The 26,304-nt window shown below is 36.0% G+C and overlaps 1 protein-coding gene across 2 annotated transcripts in view; it reads left to right on the top strand.

The window, feature by feature from the left end:
* Window positions 1-25,349, top strand: part of Drl-2 (tyrosine-protein kinase derailed 2) — a 55,871-nt gene extending 30,522 nt beyond the window's left edge. Inside the window, exons 5-13 of one of the 2 annotated variants that reach the window (XM_074101289.1) lie at window positions 5,892-6,078; window positions 13,571-13,698; window positions 13,976-14,091; window positions 17,958-18,135; window positions 18,590-18,749; window positions 19,830-19,973; window positions 20,510-20,669; window positions 20,748-20,884; window positions 21,751-25,349. In XM_074101289.1, the coding sequence (XP_073957390.1) occupies window positions 5,892-6,078; window positions 13,571-13,698; window positions 13,976-14,091; window positions 17,958-18,135; window positions 18,590-18,749; window positions 19,830-19,973; window positions 20,510-20,669; window positions 20,748-20,884; window positions 21,751-21,862 (1,322 nt within the window). In that variant the 3' untranslated portion in view covers window positions 21,863-25,349. Of the gene's footprint in view, window positions 1-5,891; window positions 6,079-13,570; window positions 13,699-13,975; window positions 14,092-17,957; window positions 18,136-18,586; window positions 18,750-19,829; window positions 19,974-20,509; window positions 20,670-20,747; window positions 20,885-21,750 lie in introns of both variants that reach the window. The other variant, XM_074101288.1, reaches the window with a different exon arrangement.
* The last annotated feature ends 955 nt before the right edge of the window (window positions 25,350-26,304 follow it).

Below are 26,304 nucleotides of genomic sequence, written 5' to 3'. Positions count from 1 at the left end.
TATAGCTAATAGTTATAAATTCATTAGTAAATGGATCTCTATACAAGTAGTAGTACCAAAGATCCATTAAAAGATATTTCCGATCTAAAATGTTTGTGGTCCATTGATTTGTCTATGTTAGTAAAATCAATGGATATAACAATAGTATCTACAAGGAATTCGTTTTTTGCCAGTTGTCGCTTCAGAATCATAGAATAATATCTTAACCTCGTGCATACAAGCAGTTTAATCTTGAAAATATCTTCGTATTCGTCTAATATTGACAGGCGAAAGAAAATCACAATAATAAACGTTTCGAGATCCCAAGTATCTCCTCACATCTCATTGGCCACTTATCATTGCAACAGCCGATGTTACTTTACAATTTCGTCCCCTTGTACCTACCCAACGTCGCAACCAAAGGGATCAAGACATAGGGACGATCCCCTTCTTAATGTGTTTACAACGAAGTACCGATTGTTCTATTGTGCTTTTTATTTGACTTGTAAATTTTCCGTTTCTTTTTAAGGCGTGTAAGTACTTCATAATTTCGGGATGTATGTATAAATCATTACGTTTGTGTATGTGTGAGCGTATCTGAGAGCGTGCGTCATTGCGCGTGTTTGAGATTGTGTGTGTGTGTTTTTACGACATAGATTACGTAGTTAGGTGGTTTTAGGAAATTTTATTATCATTCACCTGAATGAGTCTTTAGGGTTTGGCCTAATATCAGTTACGACAAAGTTCAATATCTCAAAAACGGTTCAATCAATTTTCATAAAACATGTCTAAGAACCATCGCTAGAAACCCTGCTTTCAATTTTAAAAAACCGCATTCAAATCGGTCCACCCGTTTAAGAACTACGGTGCCACAGACATAGACAGACACACACACATAGACACACATAGCGGTCAAACTTATAACACCCCTGTTTTTGCGTCGGGCATTAATAAAGATGGTACGGTTGATTATTCAGAACACCAACTGCTAAGCCTGATCCTGAATGACTGCGAAGAAGACGGTCAAACAAATAAGTAGTCCGACGTGCACTCGGTCCGTTTTATTAACCCCCGACGCAAAAGGAGGGGTGTTATAAGTTTGACCGCTGTCTTTTATTTGAAAGCAGAGTTTCTAGCGATGGTTCTTAGACATGTTTCAACAAAATCAGTTAGGCCGTTTTAGAGATATTCAACTTTGAAGTAACAAAGTCGGGGTTTTCCAAATTTTGGTTGGTTAGGTTATTTATTAGTGTGTTGCTCGACTTGCTTCTTGCTAATCATCGGCTCTGACCTATTAACGAATGTAGCAGAAATTCCTTGTAATTAAATATGTATTTTTCTATGTTAACTAAGGTGTAGGTTTTTATTAAGTACACATCACAGAATAATGTAGAACTGGGTTTCATTCCCAACTCTAGTCATTATTTTTTGCTTTTCTACGTGTTCTAGTTACGGAGTAATTAAAAAAATCGATGGCTTTTTTATTTACTTATGCGTTTAAATGACTTGCCCCATTAAAAACTTTCTCTTAAACAAAAATGGTGTCAAGATTTTCACTCCGGGAGAAAGATTACTTTCAAATTGTTTCCGCAAAGTGATTCAGTAATATCCTCTTAAATAATGAAAATTTAGTTGAACGAAGTTATTTTCGGGGGAAATTTGAAATTACTTCATAGCAACTTTAGGCGAATGAATACTTGTGTAGGTATTATAGTTTGTTTTTGTAAGATATTGCAGTTAATAAAATTTACCTAATTTAAAAATGTATACAGATATAATATATTTACATATTTTTTATTAATTTTATTTATTGGTATTACATTTTAATGGGTCTTGGGTGTTTAATATGTATTTAAGAAAAGTATTTATTGTTGAAATATTCCAATGTTTTATTTATTTATTGCACATACACTTTTTACACATAGCATTACAGTAATTACTAATACACTGTGAAACTACATTAAACATATAAAATTAAACAATATAAAACATAAAAACAAAATAAAAACAGAATTAAAAAACCCCCGACACAAAAAAACGCCAGCAAAATATAAAAAACGCCCGAAAAAAACGCCGCCAAAAAAGAAAACTAATAAGTAAAAAATAATTATGCACTACTCGTACTACCTAGCTGTTGCTCGCGACTTCATCTGCGAAGAATTCGTTTATCCCTATCCCGCGGGGACTATGCTGATTTCCCGCAAAATTAGCCTAAGTTAATTTAGTATAAGTACCTAGTAATATGTTTTATCTATACGTCGTCGGTGTCGGGGGACCGCTAAGGTTAACAGGAAACTAAAGTACAAATGTTGTATTTTTTAAAGTATTAACCTTAGCGGTCCCCCGACACCGACGACAGTCGCCATCGCCTCTCCAGCGAATTTATAAACAATATTTTTAAATTTAGTATAATAATAATAATATTATGGGCATAGAATCTTCTTTGTCTAGTCTAGACCGAGACATAAGACAATTTTAAGTTAACTTTCATGCTAAAATTATTTACCGGTAGGTAATTAATTTAAAATAGACATCGACAACCCTAAGCGTCCGCGTCGGAGTAAGCAGTTAAGTCTCCTAAAGGGTCGGAGTTTACATACTTCTCCTATTTTACTATGCCATCACGGCTGTTTTTTAAAGAGCGAATTTAAGGACTGAAATCGGAGCAGATGATCTTAACTAACCATGAACGGGCACCGTCATATTTAAACTGACTGAATATGAAAAGCCAAACATGTAAACGAACCAATTTACCATTAGGACTATTTCATTAAAAAATCATGTAATAGTACTTTCATATTCATATTAAGTCATTTGAACTGTTATATAATTCATAGTATTGCTTTTTTATTTCCAATTCTTAGGGATCCATACCACACAAAAAACCGGCCAAGTGCGAGTCGGACTCGCGCACGAAGGTTCCGTGCCATTATCTATACAACCTTAGACATTAGCACTAAATATGATCATCAAGTTTGAAGAGTATACATTTTTAAGTTATAAGTATAATACATCTAAAAGTGAAAATAAATCTCGAATCCGGGGGCACGTTTGTAGCGATAATTAGTTTCACGCAATAGGTACTTAACTTAGCACCTTTTCAGATACCACTACTTTTTTTGTGACAGGAGAAAATGACTATTTTTATCTTAGATAATTTATCTAAGATTTTTATGTGAAAGAAGAAGTTCATTGGAGAAAACATAGACCGTTTTACATCGATGCTTATGGTAGGATTTATTTTTACAATAGATGTCTACACTGTAGACTATACTGTAATACTTGATTTAGTGTGTCGTTACCTACATTTTACATTAAAAACTGTCTAAAGGTCCTCCAACGTCAACATTTAATAAAAAGACGTCTTACCTACCTTGTTATATTGCCATCACGCGCTCCCCTTTCAGAAGTTTTTCTATTATCTTTAATATTTCATTTAGTAGGTTTCGGATCTAATAACATAAAGCGAAAAAAGGATCTGCTGAACAAATTGGTTAAAAGTAGATTCACGTGGCTTCTCAGAATATTGAGAGATAATAAGCTGTAAAGTCATATAGGTACACCTTCATTTTGGTGTTCAAAGCTGTCTCAAAAGTCTCATAAAATCTCGTGTCTGCACCGGTCAAAGGTCAAAGGTCACAGATATCAGTTTTTGTGATTGTCTCGCTTTCTAAAGGTCAAGTGCGGTTAACATACTTATATTATAAACAAAAGTAAAAATTGCAAAAAAAATATAAGCTGTGTTTAACAGTGACAAAATGTATGGAATTGTCAATGTCAATGTTATTGTTATGACGCAAGCAGCTGCATCCAGATATCGGGAGTTCATTAAAATTAATCAGGGTCTATTTTCCGAAACAAATATATTTAAATCCATAGTTCCTGCAGGTCGTACCGTCCCTCTCACTCTCGTATTAAGCTGCGTCTTCATTTGTATCATTTTGTCGTTTCGTATCTCCGTCGCGTTCCGCCGACGCGTATCAAGATCGCTAGTGTGGACGCAAAAACAGCGCGATCATGCGGCGCGCCGTATCTGGATCGCTTGGGATCGATGTTGATACGCGTATATTTTAAACCCCGCACACTCGCGATCGGATACGCGTATCAAGATCGGTAAGTATAAACGTGTTTTGATACTGTATCACGATACGAAGTTATGCGATACACCGTGATCGGGATCACTCTCGAGGCGGTTTTTCCCCCATCATCAAAGGGATACGGATAGCGTCCACATTTAATGGTACGGCGTTATGATACGATACGCTGCTCGCTACGGTTAGTACGGACGCATTTTTTCACGCGGAGATGCTACTAATACCTACGGTGTCCTAAAGTGAGCGTCCATACTTAGGATACGCGAACTCGATACGATACCTACGCGTGATCGTGATTGGCAAAATGATTCAAATGTGGACCCAGCTTTATAAGCGTCGGCGGGACGGTACGATGCGAACTTCGGTTTTCGAATAGAAATAATAGAAAATACGGTATATTTAATAGAAAATACGGTATTTGACAACTCCTGATTTTGCTACATCTTAATATTATTATGAAAATATAGATATACAGATAGTGTTTAGCGAAGAGAAAATTTAAATCGGTTGAAAATTGGATTTATAGTGATTTTTTGAAAAATATATATACCTGTCTCTTTCTCAAACGCTTTTCTCTATGCAGCAAGTATGGCGGTACTGGCGTGTGATGTCATATGCCAGTATGTCTTCCTCTGTCTAATCTTGAATTTCAAACCTTTATAACCCTGTTATTTGTAAAGGTAGCTTAAAAAATATTTTTCTATTCGATAACACAAAAATTAAATAGTCAAATACAGTATTGTGTCGGTTTCCCTTTATTTAACTGTGGCTTATTTATTTGTATGATAACCAGATGGTCCCAAAGGAAGATCAACGCTGTTCGCAAGACCAGCAGATTGCTGATTTGGGACCATTTCGTGACAAATGCATATTTTAATTTTACTTTTACCCATTTTTCCCATGTTGTCACGAATAAATGTTTTCTTCTTTCTTTCTAACAATTTGAAGTGAAATTGATGAAAGTTAATTTAATTTAGACGTGAGCGCTCTCTCTTAATTATTTTATGTACAACCTAATGTTATTTTGGTTAATGGCGTAATTAAGGCTCGAGGCTTTTCTGGTTGTTCTATGAACTTGGAATTGAGTTCAAGGCCAACTGTGGAAATGGCTCTGTGAGAGACAATTTGATTAGGGACGTTTATAAATGTAACGGAGACAAAAAAGTAAGCGAGGGCTAAATAAAAAAAAGGGCTAATTAAAGTTGCCTTTATTCGCTGATAATAAAATACATCAAAATAGTTTGTTGACACCAGCCACATTCGTATCAGGTTGTCTCCAGGACGTAGGCCTCCTCCAGCCGCTGCCATTCTCCTCTATCCCTCGCTTCTCTTCCAAAACGAGGGCTACTTACCCTTAAATAGTCAACACTTGAACTACATTATTAACATTTTCAACTAGTCTTATTATTTTGTCGTGTAATATTTCTGTATTTCATTTTTCATTTGCTTGTTGACTTAAAATTGTAATGTACTATTTTGTTCTGTGTATAGATAGAAAATATTTTTTAATTATTTGTTTACGCTATACAGGTTGGATTTTTTTATACCACCGGGAGGGAAATATTCTTGTTTTTTTTTAAAATAAAAAAACTGCAGCAAAATCACCGGGTGTGAAAAATGTATGTATGTTTCCGAAATCTTTAAATAGCTTCTTTTTATTTATATGATTTAATTTAAGAATATTTCCTCCATTTCTTTTATACTACTTTCCTTACAAGTGGCGTTAAAAATTGATATGCTTTATACCTTACTCTACGTCAAGTTCCACATAGAAGACAATACTACCACATTTGACAGTATTATACTTTTTTTCACCAGGCTTATCAACAATAGTGACGCACAACGAGACAGCTATGCTGGCCGGTGACGCGTCCCGCGGGTCAAGCGGGGTCGCGTTCGCGGCGGGGGGCTGCGCGGCGGCTGCGCTCGCGCTGCTGGCGGCAGCTGCGGCGGCGGGCACGCTGTACCGGCGCGGGGGCAAGGCGCGCCACCACGACTCTATACAGTAAGTAGCAGAGCTACCAAGACTCTATTTAGTGAGTAAAGCTGCGTTTCCACCAACAATGAGCGAGGATGTGTTGCGAGGGATGTGTTTTTCACTAACCAGTAGAAACGCTTCATTGACACATCCTCGCACAGCACATCTCTGGTGGAAACAGCTGAGCGGAGCGAGGCGAGGTAAATGAAGCGTTTCTATTGGTTATTGAAAAACATAATCCTCGCAACACATCCTCGCACATCTCTGGTGGAAACACTGCTTTACAGGGACAGTAGCTACCAAGACTCTGTACCTCTTACTCTAGACCTAATTATTAACTCGGGTTAAGCAGTGTCAACATTTATGGAATAGTCATCCATAAGCCAAGGTAAACGTTTTATTTTTTTTACTCTGGTCTGTGCAAGAGGCTCTTTGCATGTTTTTTGACGTGGTATATTTTGCAATTAAGTCAATATCCTTATTTTTAATTGATATTAAAATTTGGAAAAAATATTAAAATATCTTAAAGCACCCCTTATTAGGTACCTACTTAGACGACTTTAATTTAATTTTCCTTAAAAAAGGTGAATTTTAAAGAGCTTTGCGGAAATTATTCCTCCTTTGAACTTCATTTGAATATACCGTTAAAAGGTTAACCGGAAATTTGTATTTTAAAAACATATTTCTATCGCTCAAAATTATACTCATTCTGCTTGACTTCAATTTCAAACGTTCCGTTTATCGTTCTAATGAACTATTGTGTGGCAAATTTAAATTAAATTCCTCTTGCCATTTTAGCGTAAAACAGTAACAAATTATATAGACCTACTTGTACACATCGGCAAAGTCTTTAGTAGTATTTCCGTAAAAAGTTAATTTCTTGTTTTTTGATCATTTCAATGTAAATACTTATAAGGAAAGTAGCTGTTGTCCGCGACTCTGTCAGACCTACCGAATATACGCAAAAAAATCCATGAAAATCGGTGAAGCCGTCTTGAAGGAGTTTGGTCACAAACATTTTTGACCCGAGAATTTTATATATCCTACTCATATTATAAATGTGAAAGTTTGTAAGTGAGTAAGTGAGTGTTTGTGAGTGAGTGAGTATGTTTGTTACTTCTTCACGCTAAAACGGCTAGACGGATTTGGATGAAAATTGACAAAAAGTTAGTTTATAATCTGGATTAAAACATAAAATACTTTTTATCCCGATATTCCCACGGGATAGGGATAAAATCTTGAAATAATAACCGCTGGGCTTAGAGTTATGAAATTTAGTATGTAGGTATATGAATGCCTAAAATAACACATAGGCGACTTTTTGACCCGATATTCCCACGGGATACCTAGGGATGAAATCTCGAAATAACAACCGCTGGGCTTAGAGCCATGAAATTTGGTATGTAGGTAGCTGGACCTTTGGAATAACACTTAGGCTACTTTTATCCCGATATTCCCACGGGATAGGGATAAAATCTCGAAATAATAACCGCTGGGCTTAGAGTCATGAATTTTGTACAGTTATTCACAACACAACCACAATGAGGACCACGATATAAATTTTGGAAATTTCCAGGGGAATTTTGTAAAATCCCGAAAACTTCAATTGCAACTACCAGACCGAATAGTTTACGCGTGCGAAGCCGCGGGTAAAAGCTAGTTAGAGATAAAAGGCGGTAAACAGGGAATATTAGGACGGTAGAAAAACTGGATTTCCGAGTGGCTAGAGAGAACCCGACTACCAAGAAAGAGATCCCGCGTTAGATTCAAACGGACAGAGTTACTTGCACATTTATAATACTCAAATTATTATCAGAAAAGATAGTAAAGATGTATGTGAAAGTGATGGAATGAGGCGAAAAGGGCGGGTGAGGAGTGGTGAGGGAAATAACAGTTCTAAATTATAAAAGCTAAGGCAAAAGTACAACTGGCCATTAAAAGTAATTCAAACCTCGAAATACAGGCCAAGGCTGAAAGCATAATTCCTTTCCCAAATTATAATAAGAACTTACTAAGAAGAAATATCATGTTTCAAGTGTAATTCTCATTTCCTCGTTGATTTTCCACGAAAGTGGAGTGAAACTCGATTGTCTGCCCATGCGCAAAGTTATTTAACTAGAAAAACAAACAATCCGGATTGGATTTACTTCAAACTTTCTTGATGGAAATGAAATGAAATCCTTGAATTATTCTACAATGAGAAAAGTTTTATTTTAATAACAGTGTCATTCGACATTCACGTAGGTAGAGTCGTTGTTTTATAATTAATTCGGAGTATTTCAGTAGATGCTCATGCAGATTACTTTGACTAAACCTAGTATTTATTTTTTCGTGATTTTTTAGCTCTTATCAACTTTCCATGTTAGTATGGATCTATTCTTGGAAATTTAATTTACGAATGAAACTATGAAAAGTACAAATTATAAAAAAAAGTTTGAGTAAAATAGTACATTGTGCATTAAGGGGCGTAATAAGGGGATTACTAACGAGAGTCTAACGACCCGAGTTTGTGATCCCCTTACGGCCCGTTATACACACAATGATTTTCATCACATTGCGAGGAAAAAATGCAAAAAAATAAATTATTTTGTATCCAAACACTCGATCAGCTCAGCTAAAGAAAGACGCTAAGAAAACAACTGAATAAAATATGGCTACCCGCCAATACAGGGGGCTACTACAAAATTCGAAAACCGAAGTTCGTATCGTACCATCTCACTCGCGTATTTAATAATATTAGCGTCAGGAAAACGATATGAACTTCGATTTTCGAATTTCGTGGTAGCCCCCTGATTGTCACTTTTTTCGAGTCGTCTACCATAGATAATACTAAGAACCGTGTTTAGTTAAGAATTCGAATGTTGTTACGGCCAGATTATTTTAACATCCTAAAAAAATATCTTTTATGGTGCAAAATTATGTTATAGCTAAGTTTTAAAGATGTAAATAAAACGTTGGCTGACTTGAAACCTCTTTAGTCTGAAATGACGTACCTGCTATTTTTTAAAAACTAAAGTCATTCCTCCCTTGGGGAGGAAAACTATACGTAAATCCATAATTCCCGCGGGAATAAATAAGGCCATTGTCCTTTAGTATACAGACATGGAATAACATCATTGACGAGCAAGTGTGATGAAAATGATGTTTAATTGTACAAAACATACCATGTGAAGGGCTTGACTATGTTCTGAATCAATAACAACTTTGAAAAATCTTTACAATGTCAAAGTACCCCAACTATCTGATTTCACATACAATGCAGTGGTGGCAACACGACGCGCTGATGCTGCAGCCAGGATATCCAGCACACCAGTATACTTTTGAAAAAAATAACAGCAGATATGTCGTGTTTGATTACTTTTGATCAGTATTTGATTCTACATACAATGCAATGGTGGCAACACGATGAGCTGATGCTGCAGCCTGGATATCCAACACACTAGTACACTTTAAAAAAATAATATACCAGATTAAAAAACATGAAATAAAAAACTAATTTAAAATTTATAAAACCCCGACAAAAAAAGCCAGCAAAAATATAAAAAACGCCCGAAAAAAAAGCAGCCAATAAAAACAACTAAAAAGTAAAAATAATTATGTACTACCTAGCTTGCCCGCGACTTCATTTGCGAAGAATTCGTATATCCCTATCCCGCGGGGACTATGATGATTTCCCGCAAAATTAGCCTTAGTTAATTTAGTATAAGTACCTAGTAATTTTTTTTTTATCTAATCGTCGTCGGTGTCGGGGGATCGCTACGGTTAATATTTAAAAAATATACGACATATGTACTATAGTTTCCTGTTACGTTACGTTAGTTGACGGCCTTTTTTATCCCGGAAAAATCTAGCTAAAAACGGCTTTTGCCTCCCTCTCATGATAATTAAAAAAAAAAACTAAGATATATATTTTACCTTTGTACATGGATTTCTTAAATACCTTGTCAAATGTACAAATTTCCACAGTCCAATGAACGAAATCAGCTCAAACCTAATCGAAACGAATAATTGATGTTCTTCGTATCCCAGGTAATATGTAACAAGGTATAACGATATAACGTACCGTAAATAAAATTAAAGTATGTATATTCCGAATAGCAATTTCAGCGTGGGCTAATCTCCAATTTTATTACACATGAAATGTATTCATAAGAAGATACTGATTGAATCAAGTGAATTTGAGATATCACTTAGACAGGTATTACTGTACGACAAGGTAATTTCGTTCTCTATAGCACTCCCTTAAAAGAACCTTTAAGTAAGACTAAAAAGGTAACTACTTGGCTTGCTTTTACCTGTAATTTACTAGTAAACTTCAACAGAGTGGAACCATTACGGAGATTTTTTGAGGTATGGGTCCCGACAGTTGAAGTTTAGGTTACTTAACAGAGTACTAGACTACAAGGCCAACCAGAGATGAGCGAGGGTGTGTTCCGAACAATATGTTTTTCATGAACCAATAGGAACGCTTCGGTTCGCTTCGGCTCTCGGTGCTGGGCGAGGATGGGTACACGGAAAAAAAGGATGTCGTAGATTATGACAATATACTGTAAGGACTAGGCTGTATACCGCTGGCAGGTAATGAAACTGACCACCTGGCAGGCTAGATTGACTTTATTTTGTATAATGATAGTCCGGGAGAACGGTTAGTTCCAATGGAATGCCGAAAGTTTCTCGATGAGGGCTACGGTATAGATGTCGCTAGCGTCACTGCTTAAGTGGCTTAATAAGAAACAAACAAGCTGAGATATGTGGTGCATAGGGGAAATTCGTGTCTGTACCGCTGACCAGCAGTGGTGTAGCACGCGGTACGGAACACCGAGGACCTGGGTTCGATTCCCAGTGCTGGTCTTATTTTTCTGGTTTTTCTGTGCACCTATATTTCAGTTTGTATTTTCAATTATTGGTTTTACGGGATGACCGTAAAAGTAAAAAAAAAATGGAATTGAAACAAAAAATACAAAAATATTTCAAAAAACCAATCTTATAATGATAGTATTTTTTATCGAGTACTGCCTTTTCGCAACGTAACGTTTGGCAACCTGTTTCATTTCGCAACTTTTCATTTCGCAAACTCTAAAACTGTAAATATTTCAGGATTTATTTCAGGGCCATCGTGTAGAACCCTTTAGGTTAGGTTAGGTTAGTTTTATGAAAATCCTGAAATATTTACAGTTTCAGAAATATTAAACAGTTGGGAAATGAAAAGTTGCGAAATGAAACAGGTTGCCAAACTTTATTCGCCGAAACATTAGTAAACCATTTTTTATATTGTATGATTCCAGAATTTGACTTTAAAAGATGATTGACAGCGGTATACATAATATGCCCAGCACAGATTGCTCCCGACAGCCTGAGCGGCTGGACCTATCTCTGTAAATTATATTTATATTACAATAATATAAAGCAAGTACTGAAGAAATATCATTTTTATTTGAATTGAGTTTAAAGTCACGCGCTTAGAACCCCATTACCTAAGCTCTTACCAAGTTACAGTCCCCACAATACCTACCTTGGTCAAGACAATAATAGTATATAGCCGGACGCCATATTGTATTGCATGAAGACAAATATTTGTCTTGGGTTAAAACTATTATTTTACTTAATGAAAATAATTATTTGGATTTAAACAATATTCCTGAGACTATGAATATTCTTGGTCGAAGAATTCCTTTTTTTCCGTGTAAATGAAGCGTTTCTATTGGTTCATGAAAAACACATTCCTCGCAACACATCCTCGGACATCTCTGGTGGAAACACAGCCTAAGTTCGGTTTTGGGATAATAAAATATTTATTAACACACAATATGTAGGTACAATAGATAACAAATTTAATACGTAATTACAAAAACAAGGAAACATAGAACGAAAACTAACTTAATATTCTAAACAGAAAAACCTATATTTACAAAAATATCACCCAAATCGCTACTATTGGGCAGGGTGCCCATATACTGCTGTATGACAAAGCCAATATGTACCTACGTCGGGTTTTTGATTTTTTTATGACGGTGGAAGGATTCTACACTTCCACTGAACGTAGATATAGTTAGTGTTTAGTTTTGTAACTAAGGGACCCCATACATCCCTGTATTATTATTCTTCTTTTGTATTTTTTTCTTTAATTTTTTACTGTAGTTTTTAAGTATTTTATTTTTAATTATTTTACTTTGAAAAAAAAAACTTTCTGCCATTTTCTTGCGGCGCACTCTTCTTGGCAATGATGGTATTTCCGAAAGCGCTGGTAGTTTAAAAAATGACGTGTAGAAGTGCCCATTGCGGCCTATTTACTGAATAAATTATTTGAATTTGAATTAGTTAATTTCTTTATTTAGGTACCTATTATTTACTATTCGATGTCATATGCTTTTATCTACGCTCCACATTTCCCAAAAACCAGGCATTAAATGATTGTCGAGAATATTTAGTTCAATAGATCGTAACGTATATAGGTCGACCCCTGTCTACGACTGATTGATGATGTGGTTCAGAGATAGACACTCAATGTGTCCAAGTTTAATTATTATGGAGATTTAGGCGGTCACGCTTAGACAGATTTAGCCGCAAAAATGGAAGCGATAAATTTAAAGACGCATTAAGAGTTGATCAGGATAAAAAAATGTTTGCTAATGACTTTGATACTTTACTAAATATTTGTGATATAATTGATGGTTGGCGTTTTCATTGGTGTTTTCGGTATTTGTTAAGGTACTTAGAAGATGTCATAAGTAGTTTAGAAATAAATAATTTTATTGAATCAGGCTTTAATTTGCGGAGGTTTATATCAACTCAAAAATATTAACTCAAAAAATTACTTTGCTCACCCGCCACCTTGCCAACCCCACGATCAAATTATTTGGAGAATGTAGTAAACAAAAATTGAATATTAATTTTAACTTAGAAGTTAACCACTTTATATCGATTATTAATCTCTCGATGCGACCTTCCACTATAATGTTCTAATGGCTGACGAACTAACACCAACGAACAAATACGAACTTTTCCAACAAAATGTGATGGGAAAGGATTATCCACTATAATCTATAAAAGGCTAACCATAGTCAAACATTTTATTTTGTATTGATTGACCTGAGTATTTCTCAAAAAGTTGTCCCGTCATGAAATTGACAAGAAATCAATTTTGTCAAGAAATTATTAACCCTAAGGACAAGATCATAAAACATAAATTATTCATAATTTCTTGACGTCAGAAAAACGTAACGAAATCTTGTGAGGAAAAAAAATCGTAATTTTGTACCTACATCAAAACTTTCTATTTGATCCAACAACAAAGATTATCTGACTTTTTATCACTTTTACCACAAGGCTTTGTATATTATATTTAAAAACAACATTACTTATTTTTTGTGGTGAAATAGCGTCAGGTTTTTTTTTAAACATGCGGACAACTGATAAATTGAAAAATTGTCATTTTTTTGAGAAATAGTCATCTGTGACTTCGACATTAGCAGCAAAGACATTTTACATAATGTATTAAGTATTATTGTCATTGTCACAGCACATCGTACACTACAGCAGCCTACGGCAGCCATCAGAACGTGTTGCTGCGTCTGGACACCCTCGGCCGACCGCCCAGTTCCACTGGATCTTACGCAACTATAGCAAGCTTGCACAAATTCCCTTTCGGTACGTTAAACCCAGTTTAAATCTGCAAGAAAAATCATGCATGTTGAACTACATTGCGAGTCTGTTAAGCAAACAAAATGCAAACATTAATGCAAGTGGTCAATCCAGTGCCGCAATATAATGCAACTTAAAAAAATATATTAATATAAATAATACTTGAGCAAAAAGCCATGCCCGTACATTATAGTCTTGCATGCTTGTTTCGTTTTTAGATGACATTTCCAGCTTATTATTATATTACGGTACTGTTTTACGTTAATATGCTGTTCTTGAACAGGTAGTAGAAGATCTCCATCACCATATGCGACGACGCACATAGGGGAGCATGTGTACGCCAAGCCCGAATCTCGAGTGTCATACTACGCAGCTTCTAACCTCACACATGTTTCACAGGTAGGTTCTGCCTCGTATTAATACACACTACTATGACATTCCCTTCACAAATCAAAAGCTAAAGATAATTAAAATTGGGTATTTAATGCGAGTAATATCAAACCTGAGTTACATTTTTGTCCTGTAGTAATATCTGTAGTAATATCTTAAACAGTAGCATAGATAAAAATAAACCAAATTATTATATCTCTGTCTTCGTTGTCGTTTTCTCATGACTGAGGCTCGTGGTCATTAACGGATGATTTACACTTAGAACTGATTATTTGTATGGCGGTCCTAACAACTGAGCTACAAATATTATAAAGACTGGCCCATTTTTTGACAATCTTTTTTATTCAAGCAGCGAACAAAATGACTCCTTTATCTTATTAAGGATCCAATTTAAGACGAGTTACGTCTCCCTGCAGGTGATACAAATAATGCAATTATTAATGCTCGCTCCAAGTATTGAAACGGAGTTAGAGCTCTGGAAGTGATAAAGTTTGTGAACTCCGTTTGATCTAAGAAAAGTTAGCTCCCTGAAACTTACACTGTGTTAATCAAAATTCACGCTTGCTGTTTACTGGGGTACACTATATCACAATTACAGTTTGTAGAAAGTTTTGAACGTGTGATGTAATATCTTGATAAATAAGATACTTTTCAAGATACTCTGCTGAAGAAAAGCTTTTATATTACAGATATACCTATCTCCATATCGATATTTTATTTAAAGCATATTAAACCAGTGAAAGTGGGTGAAATTTTAATTGCGAGAATCATAAAATATATACTTAACAGCGATATTTTTAGTGAGTATGATTTTTTTTCTCTATAATGAAAGTGACGCGTACTGGGATTAAACAAAATCAATGAAGCCAAAAAAATATCCAAGTAAGATTTCTAAGGACCTCTTTACAAAGGAACAAATAGGATAATAATCATTCAATATTTAGTTTTACTATGCCTGTACCACCAGACCCCGGTTACACGGAACGATATAATAGAAGTGTTACGATAAAATCAGTTTGACGAATTTCAAGACTGCAATTTCACAATTCTTGTTTTTTATTATTTGGTCTTGTGGGTTTGGCGCAGAGGCGAATAATGATAACAACGAGTAAGGAATTTAGGTCGTAAGCAGGATAATTACGCGGGACCTAGTCGGCGCGTACGTCACTGCCTGGAAGCGTCTTATTGTAGGTAGTTAACACCTCAACAAAGAGTGTACCCACTGTACTAGCATTACGCTATTACTAAAGTTTTAATTTAAGACCCTCTTTTGTCCTTAAATTTACCGCGCCGCTGGATATCTCCAGGAAACATGAATTAGTGCTCTTTAGTAAGGGAGGCGGTAACGAGTCCGGGTTGTAAATAGGGTGTATCAACAATGCACAAAGATTGTTGAAATGTTGTTGATTCAGTTCACAGACTTAATGAATTTGCTGTGTCTACTTTAGTTACAGACGTTTTACTTGTGCTACTAGTTTTTGATTAGTATCAATAAGTTTTTTTTTTTGCATGTCATGTTCAAGTTGCATAATTCCACTTACATTGTTGTTTGGTCCTATACTTATATAGTGAGGATATCTTGTTTATTTGTTTGTATTATGTAATAATATCTAAAACTCATCATCATCATCGTGTCAGTCGAAAGACGTCCACTGCTGGAAATATGCCTCCCGCAAATATATCTAATATCTAAAACTACTGAATCGAAATACGCTATCTTTGATCTACAGTGTAATTTTTTTTATGACGGGAAAGTGGGTAGTTGCCGCTATACACAGACTAATTTAGTTAAAACAACTGTCTAGTGTTATTTTTGAAATAGCTTTCCTTGAACACCTACCAAGTTAAGTTAGTTTTTTAAGGAAAAGTTTTTCTCATGCACTAGGTACAATTCGTCCAGCCAATGTTTTGATCATAAAAACCAATATTCTTATCTAGTTCATTATTTTCTATATTAATTACCAAAAATCCATACTAATATCGTAAATGCGAAAGCGTATGTGTTTGTATGTTGGTCCGTCTTTCACGTTGAAACGGAGCGACAGATCGACGTGATTTTTGGCATAGAGAGCCAAAGAGTGACATAGGTTACTTTTTACCCGAAAAGGAGGAAGTTCCTGAGGAAAAGCGCGCGATAACAGAATTCCACGGGAAAAAGCTAGTCAAATTATAAAAGCAAGCACTGCATTCAATCTTTTAGTAAAATGTGGTAAGATTTATGACGTGTTAGTAACCACATTAAAAAATGTTGATAAATCTAGGATAATAGGCTAGACGACTAAAAAACTGTTTAGTCCGTCAGATAATTAAAAAATATGGTGCACGTATTTTTTCTTTTGTTTGACAAACAAAAAATGACGAGGATACAGTGCTTAGAAGTTTCGAGTGAAGTTACTATATGGTACGATTTTTACCTAATAGTGACGTCACAAGCCCCCACTCCGGAAGTTTGATGATCTATACCTTTGTCGATTTTTAATAATTTGATAAACCAAAAAATACGTGTCCCATATTTTTCCATAATCTGTCTGACTAAATAGAATGATAATATTTTTAACCCAGTCGTCATCTCTATTGTGCTTAAACTTGCACTATTTTAGTATCTTTGTATGGCTAAAGTAAACTCTACCAACATGCAAAACGTCGATAACGATATTGTACTATGAGATGGGAGGACCTTTTCCAATCTAGCTACAAACTCGTTTAACGATGCCGTTCAACGTAGCTTGGTGTTCAATGAAATTACACGTCCGGGCACCTGCCAACTAATGAGTTGCACTTTGGGGCTGGCTACGATGAAACAGTCCTAGGACTTCATGTGTTGAACCTTTGAAGGATCTCTTTGCAACTGGACGTTGATTTAATAGAATTTGAGTTAGAAAAGAGCTCTTTGCTATTTGCTATCTGCACTTTTTGTTAAATATGCTTACATTGTCATCCTTACAATTCAATTCGATCGCCAGGTTTCCACGTGCAAGTTTTGAAGAAAGCTCACGTACAGTAGAGGAAACGGAATCGCGTACCGGGTGGGACCTTTCGACAATCCATTTCGCTATGATTTCTTTCTCAGATGTATATAATGTCAATATGACATCAGTAGGTGTGTTCCCACTAGTTCCATTGACAGTACTATTATATAGAACTCTATTATAGTCTTGTCAATGGAACTAGTTGGAACTGGTTCCACCTTGTTGCGCAATTCAGTTTCTTTGATTGTACTAAGGAACATTGCAAGCATCTGCTGAAATATTACAGACTGATATTTAAAAAACCGGCCAAGTGCGAGCCGGACTCGCGTACGAAGATTTCCGTACCATTATCTATACAACATTAGACATTAGCAAAAAAAAACACGTTTGTTGTATGGGAATATTTCAAGTGTCTACCTGTTGCCGTTATTAATATCGAGCAAAAAACGGCAAAAATATCACGTTTGTTGTATGGGAGCTCCCCTTAAATATTTATTTTTTTCTGCTTTTAGTATTTGTTATTATAGCGGCAACAAAAATACATAATCTGTGAAAATTTCAACTGTCCAGCTATCACGGTTTATGAGGTACAGCCTGGTGACAGACGGACAGACGGACGGACAGCGCAGTCTTAGTAATAGGGTCCCGTTTTTACCCTTTGGGTACGGAACCCTAAAAATGTCTACAATACTTTTGATTACAATTACTATTTTAGGCTAACAACCTGTCACTATTGTAACGTTTTTGTCAAACTTAAAACCTAAAATTGCCAAACGTGGCTCCGAAGCCGTAACGTTTCATGTGCTCTGCCTACCTCATTTCCATTTGGGAATACAGGCGTGATGTTGTGTGTGTGTGTGATTATACTTTTGATTCATGGGTATTTGATTAATCCATCGTTTCCAGAATACTGTCACAAAAGATCGCATCACCGACCCAGCGGAGCAGCTTCGGTATTTAACTACGCCTCGCTCCAACATTCGTCTTGAGATATTAGTCCACGAGGGTACCTTTGGACGAGTCTATAAGGGAGTATTCAAGCGAGGCGATACGTATGAAGAAGTCATAGTAAAAACTGTTTCTGGTAAGGTCATATGTTAATTAAAGTAAATAATGACATTGTTATTTTATAGTAGACTTGTGTAGTACATGTAATAAGTACTAGAGCGCCTGAAAAAATCTATGAATGTACTAGATTGAGTAAGAGCGAACCAGCAGAAATAAACGGGACGGTTCTTGGAACTGAATGAGCACGCAAAACTCTATTTTACGGTACAAACTATTAAAGTCACAGCCTTGAAATTTCGCGGGTATAATATATCGTGAGTCTGGTGTATGGTAAAGGTGCACTGAAGACTTTTTGAAAACATTTGTGGGATAAAAAATCAGCTTTAAAAATAATAGCATAAATACCTACATTACATGGTGATTTAGGAGACGTGGGCAAGACTTACCCTACCAAATTCAGTGAGTTAAGGCTACATCGTACATTATTTGTGAGATTACCGTTTTTTTGACACAATAATTTGTTCTAGAAGCTGCGTCAGCTATGCAAGCAGCATTACTTGTTGCCGAGGGCCTAAGATTTTGTGGGCTTGTTCATAACAACGTCTTAGCCCCGTTTGCCGCCTGTGCTGAAGAGGCACGGAAACCACTTCTAGTGTATTGCTGTGCTTCTCACTCTTCTAATCTCAAAAGGTATCTTTTTAATTAAGTTATTCCACAATTACCACAGACACTGTTCCGGTGAGGAAGTTACGGAGGGGAGAGTAAGATAGCCGGCAAAATTATTAGCTGAGGCAGCTGACAATACAGCTGCTATCATGTTTAATGAAACATGTCAAGCTTAACTCTATTTAAGACGTGAGTTATCCGATTTTATTTCATTAAATATGTGTAAGTCTCACGGTACTTTCATGTTCAAAGTCACAACTGCAACCTTTAGGTGCTGCAGGTCATTGGTCACTAATCATAAGCTATCCCAGTTAATCATTTGTAACTTTATCTATTAAAAGAACTCGTCGGCTATTCTCATACATGTTGATAAACAGGTACAGTGAGGAATTGCTACCTATAACTTGTTTAAGGGCTCTTAAGCTGCGTCCACATTTGTATCATTTTGTCGTATCAAGATCGCTAGTGTGGACGCAAAAACAGCGCGATCATACAGTGCGCCGTATCTGATCGCTCGGGATCGATGTTGATACGCGTATATTATATTTTATACCTCGCACGCTCGCGATTTGATACGCGTATCAAGATCGGTAAGTATGGACGTGTTTTGATATTGTATCATGATACGAAGTTATGATTTTATACGCGATTCACCGTGATCGCTCTCGAGGCGGTTCTCCCCGATCATCAAAGGGGATACGGATAGCGTCCACATTTAATGGTACGGCGTTATGATACGATACGCTGCTACGCTACGGTTAGTATGGACGTATTTTTTCACGCAACGATGCTATTGATACGGTTTGCCCAAAGTGAGCGTCCATACTTAGAATACGCGAGCTCGGTACGACACTCGTGATCGTGATCGACAAAATGATACAAATGTGGACCCAGCTTTACGCATAAACACGATACGATATTGCGTCGTGCTACGACGGGGTCTCGTTTCACAATGCGACGTCGTGTCGTAGAGATCTACGAAGGATTGCACCCGGCACGATGTCGCCCCGTGAAACGATGCCGCGCCATAGAACGACGCGATGTCGTATCGTGATTATTTATAAGAGCCCTAATAAATATCAACTTTTCTGCGATTCTTGACAGATTTCTGACGTCTTGTCGTCTGGGCCACCAAGCAGCGCCTGCGACGAGGGAGCTAGTAGAGCTGGGCGCGCAAGTGGCCTGTGGTCTATCTTACTTGCACGTTCAACGCATCATTCATGCAGACGTCGCTGCCAGGAACTGCATGTCAGTATTTGTAGCTATTATAGTCATCGCAGAAGGACCCATGTCAGCATGTTTTAATTACTTGAAAAAATGTGAAATTAGACTTAAATTTTTAAATTTATTATTAGTTTCGGCCATCTATTTATTTTCCACGCCTGCAAATTAATTCAACGGTGTACGTGTAGTTTCCAATACGCACTAAGTCCACGTGGGAACTATAGTCCCAATCCTCCTTTCATTCAGAGAGGAAGCCGGTGCTCAGCAGTGGAACGCGTATATATATATTTTTTTTAACAGTAGACCACAATCACGCCTGATGGAAAGCGAGGATGAGACCTACGATGGAGTACGTATATGCCGAAATGATGATGAGATTATATCATATTTTACCTTTAAGAATATAGACTGCTTTCAAATTACTGAATATCGAGGTGTAGCATTGAATGTTGGTGATAAAGGACAGGCAAGATTTCCTTACATTCTTAGTTAATTAGAAGAAAAGCCTATAAAAAGGTGTTTTTTGATTACTAAGATTCTTATTCTAATTTTATTTCTAGAGTGGATGAGAAATTGAGACTGAAGGTGACAGACAACGGCCTGTCCAGGGATTTATTTCCCGACGACTATCACTGTCTTGGTGATAATGAAAACCGACCGGTCAAATGGATGGCGCCAGAAGCTCTACTTCAGAATCAATACACCACATCATCAGATGTGGTAAGTTATGAAACTTACGAACAGAAACATTTAGTTAAAGATTTATTTGGTCTAGTAACGGTAACATTTCATTCACAGTGGTCCTTAGGAGTTGCTTTATGGGAATTAGCAACCCTAGGAGCTTCGCCGTTGGCAGAATTAGATGCAGCCGACGTTGGGTCTTTTGTTAGTGAAGGGTACCGACCGTCTCAGCCGCATAACTGCCCAGATGAACTGTAAGTAGACTTGGATACTACAGGTGCAAGGTGGTCGTAGTAATTAAATCCAGTAGGTGTGTGAAAATATACTTATCTATCGATAGAGGCTGTACCTTCTTGAAATTTACGAAGAATATTCTGGAGTCCTGCTAAATTGCGCCTGGCTGTTAATTTTCTTACTGTCATAATAACACTATTTGTAATAAAAAAAAAACTGGGCAAGTGCGAGTCGGACTCGCGCACCGAGGGTTCCGTACACATTTTTTTTTTATTTTTATATTTGAGTTGATTGAATGAAAGGTAAATTGCGGTTTACGACTTATGACGTATTAAAAAAAACTACTTACTAGATCTCGTTCAAACCAATTTTCAGTGGAAGTTTTCATGGTAATGTACATCATATATTTTTTTTTAGTTTTATCATTCTCTGATTTTAGAAGTTACAGGGGGGGGGACACACATTTTACCACTTTGGAAGTGTCTCTCGCGCAAACTATTCAGTTTAGAAAAAAAATATATTAGAAACCTCAATATCATTTTTGAAGACCTATCATAGATACCCCACACGTATGGGTTTGATGAAAAATAAATTAGAGTTTCAACCCCGACAATTTATTATTTCTTTTTCTATTTTTGTGTGAAAATCTTAATGCGGTTCACAGAATACATCTACCTACCAAGTTTCAACAGTATAGTTCTTATAGTTTCGGAAAAAAGTGGCTGTGACCTACGGACGGACAGACAGACAGACAGACAGACGTGATGAATCCATAAGGGTTCCGTTTTTTGCCATTTGGCTACGGAACCCTAATTACGCAAGTACAATTTTGATGGCTCCTTCTTAGAATAAATACAAAAGAAACTAATTGATATTCATTTTACAGTTACGGCCTAATATCCTGGTGTTGGACTACTTCTCCCCCGGCCCGGCCAACGGCTCCTCAACTATTGGCTGCTCTCCATGACTTCAGACAAGCACTTAGCACTTACATCTAACTTCAAGATCTTCAAATAATTATTTTTCCGAGATACAATATTTATCAAAACTCTTGCAGTCTAACAGAAGCATAAACAAATCTTTTTTTTTAACTTCTTCGTCAATTGATAGAAACTCTCGGCACTATTTTCATAATCTTGATAAGCCCAAAGTGCCTGCCAATGAATTTGGATCAGTTGGTTAGTCAGAGAAAAAAAGTAGGTGAAACCAAAGATGTAGTCATGGAAATTAGACGCCTAGCGCACGAGCTAGCTAAAATAGGATAAATAAGGAAACGCAAAACGGTGATATATTTATAATTACATAAATAAGAGCTACTTTGAAGAATTCATAGATACTAAAATAAATGTACTAGAACGAAGCTAGTTAGATAGTAGCAAATGAAAGTGACTATGTGGCATGAATTACAGAAAAACAACGTTTTCATAATCTCACCAAATTATAGTGAAGCATATTGTAAGTAAACCGTAGGTAAGTATTCAAATTAGCTGCAAACTTTGTACAATATCGTTCCGCAGCTTCAATAATGCGATAAAGTAAAAAAGTGATCTACTAGTTTTGAAGTTGAGATATTGACCGTATAAAGCAAAATATATATATACTAAGGAACAATTTAACATACAATGTGGTCTCAAAATTGTCCCGAATACAGAATACTTAATTTTTTTCTTTAAGGTCACTTAAGACGGTAATGACAAGAACTTGAAGACAAAGCTATACTTTTTTCATATAAAAATACATGTAATATGCTTAGGTGTCGTACTAATGTCGGCGGCCGATCGTAAAATCCGCCAGATCACGAAATTCTAGGCACACGTGAAATGGCGCCATTTCATGATATGCCTAAAAGTTGGCCAGACATATCACGACGGGCCTGAGAAATAACACGGCAGATCGACTAGAATAACGCATTCGTCGATATTCCTAGCTCTATAGCGGGCACATCGTTAAACGCCGAAAAAAATAAAAATTTAGGTACGACGAGCGAAGCGAGGAGTGGTTAGTATGAATTGTGACTAGAACCGATGATATGCCTAGGAATTTAATGATCTGCCTAAACTGGCCAAATCATGAAATGGCGGCGTTCCATGATATGCCTAGGAATTTCATGATCTGCCTAAACATCACTAGGCAAATCGTTTAACGGTGAGTTTTGAACGATAGGGCGGATTTCCCTTAGCCAATTCATGAAAGGGCGCCATTTCACGATATGCCTAGGAATTTCGTGATCTGGCAGATTTTACGATGGGCCGCCGACATTATCACTAGTTTAATTTTTACCCAACTGCGCGATGCACAAGCGGGTAATCGCACACTTGTTTTGTGCAAAATCTGGACCAAATCGTCCAAACTATGTAAATAAAATTACGAGGTCGATGCAAAAGAATTTTTAATTTTGATAAATAAAGCCAATGGCTTTGATTACTTTAGTGCGATGTTAATCGTTTTAAAGATAAACATTAGAATAGAGTTCCTGAGGACATGAAAGTCCGTCCAGGCACAAAGGATACAACACCAAAAACAGTAGTTAGTCATGATGTTAATGTCGAAATGGACTTTGAAGAATGTATAGACAAAATTTTATGTATAACAGAAGAAACTGTCACCAAGCGAAGTAAATGAGTGAAACAAATAAAGTCAGACAATTTTATAAATAATTCTTCAAAGTGACCATTCGTACAAAATACATGAAGAAAATGTCTATTATACCACAATTATTATAGAAAGTACATACATATACTATACAATATATCTGTGTAGTGATGAATGGAAACTGATCAATATTCAAAATTAAATAGTGTAAATAACCTAAGTAACTTTGTCATGGTCAAAGTTACCCGATCGTTTCAATTGCGATTTTAATGTAAATAATGATATTAATACTTAAAAGTAACACTTTTAAATCAGTGTCGTCATTCATCGTCATGTTAAAACGTATATTACAAAGTGAGAATAAAAGTAGATAGTTTTAACTAATTAACAGCAGTTGCATCATAAAAAGTATGAACAATATAATGAATGCATTTGTTTTACACTAATTATTTCGTTATCTAAGATTTTCTTCACTTCAGAGATGGTTTTTTTTTTAGTAGATGTTATAATATCTCTATTCATCATTTACTTACATCAAGTATCTTCTGTGTTCTTTAAAGCTCCCCACGGCTTATTGTTAAACCTATAGTTATATTTTTGTGTTATACTTAAACGGCAATAGTTACCAATTTGGTTGTCTTACTACTGGCTCATTGTAAAGATCTTTAATAGTGGGTAACTTTAATATTACATCTCCAACTGCATCTCTAGTTTTGTAGTTAGCGTTTTTCATTGCAAAATGTTCTTTAAAATGTTGTTCATAACTACGACTTTTAATGTCATTACATGTGTACATGCTATTTATACTTGTATCAAAACATGTTATGGATCAAACAGGGTCTTTAACTCTTAGGCATTAGGTACGTGTTTCTTAATTTTAATGTGTTGCGCTTTTTAACATGCTTTGTAGCTAAATGTTACCTTTTCTATCGTAAAGTCGGTGTTCTTATAAAATTGTATAGATAGACGGCACCTGAAATTTAATAAATAATATAATTTGTTTCACAATGTGGAGGCTAAAAGATAACCTGAAAAGTATTAGGTAGATAAAACACATATTAGTGAATAAAACCAAAGAAAATTCTACCATTTTATTATGTTAGGTACATGTTTAGAACTTGTTGAGTTGAGCTCTTCTAACTTACACAAACAATATTGATACCTAAAATAAAATATTTGGTAACGTATCTTTTGTATTTATCAAAATCTCACATGATAAATTGTAATAAATATTTAATAACCTAACCAACAAAAAGTTGGAAAACTCCCGACTTTGTCACTTCAAAGTTCAATATCTCAAAAACGGCTGAACCGATTTTGATAAAACATGTCTATGAACCATCGCTAGAAAACCTGCTTTCAACTAAAAAAACCGCATTCAAAACGGTCCACCCGTTTAAGAGCTACGGTGCCACAGACAGACACACACACAGACACACATAGCGGTCAAACTTATAATACCCCTCTTTTTGCGTCGGGGGTTAAAAATGTCAGCTGACACAGAAAAATAGTTGTTCGATTCTTCTTAAAAAATCACAATCAAAATGTGTACTTTCAAGTGTGTAATTTTCAGAACGCCCCAATACTTGAAATATAATTAGCTAGGTTAGCTGGAAGAGATCCCTTTTAGGGATAAGCTCGCCTTTGTTCTCCTCTCTGTGTATTTGTATTTTTATTTTTATGTGCAATAAAGAGTTTACATACATACATACTTGAAATATAATACTTATAAATTGTATAGTTACGAAAATGTGTCATTTTAGTAATTTGACTGAGTGCCAGATGAATGTGATTTGTATGTTACATGTTGAACTGTGTTTAAATTATAATAAGTAACTGTTTATAGTGGTAAATGAATGTATGTAATCAACATGGCTTAAATGGCAATAGAAACGAAATAAAAAGTTATTTTATATTAAAAATTGTTTTTCTTCTTTAGCTAACTGATATCATCCTATGGTCAAGGCTTCACAAGTTTTGGTTTTTTAAATAAAATCAAATCAGGTCAGGATCAGGCTTTGCAGGTGGTAGGACCTTGTGCAAGGTCCGCCCGGATTGCTACCACCATCTTGCTCGCTAATCCTGCCGTGAAGCAGCAGTGTTTGCACTGTTGTGTTTCGGCGTGGAGAGTAAGACAGCCGGTGAAATTACTGGCACTTGAGGTATCCCATCTTAGGCCTCTAGGTTGGCAACGCATCTGCAATACCCTTGATGTTGCAGATGTTTATGGGCAGTGGTGATCTCTTACCATCAGGAGACCCACTTGCTCGTTTGCCATCCTGTCGAATAAAAAAAAAACAAATCATTTATTTGCCACACATACACAACTATACATGCAAATATATGTACAATATGAAGTCGGCTTAAAACTGAGTCACACAAATTGTCTGAAAGTTACCAGTGTTATGAAAAATCTGTAAGCATTGCTTCAAAAAATAACCGCGTATTCGCGTATTTGACTATTTGATAAATTATGAAAAAGAAAAAGTAATTTTAATTTAGGTAACTACTGCACCCTTATTTCAAACTCCAGCGAGATTTTATTATTTGCCATAAGCTTTTCAGAGAAGGGATACATCACGAGGAAACCAGCGTACTCTTGTAACGTAATAATTCAATGGCATGTGCAAGATGCACCCCAAATCCTCTCTGTCTAGGAGAAGTCTTGTGCCTAACAGCGGGACGTATATAAGCTGAGGATTATGATGATTAAACAGGTTATTTAACGAACATACGTTTTTTAACGTATTAAATACGTTATATAACCTGTGCATTTCACCATCATTTTCCCTGTGCATTTTGTAATCACGTATTTTGACAAAAAAGATGATTTTTGTTTTTCTTTTTG

Source organism: Choristoneura fumiferana, chromosome 18 (assembly GCF_025370935.1).
Source record: "Choristoneura fumiferana chromosome 18, NRCan_CFum_1, whole genome shotgun sequence".
NCBI classification, from domain to species: Eukaryota; Metazoa; Arthropoda; class Insecta; order Lepidoptera; family Tortricidae; genus Choristoneura; species Choristoneura fumiferana.
This window is presented reverse-complemented; position numbering and strand designations above follow the sequence as displayed.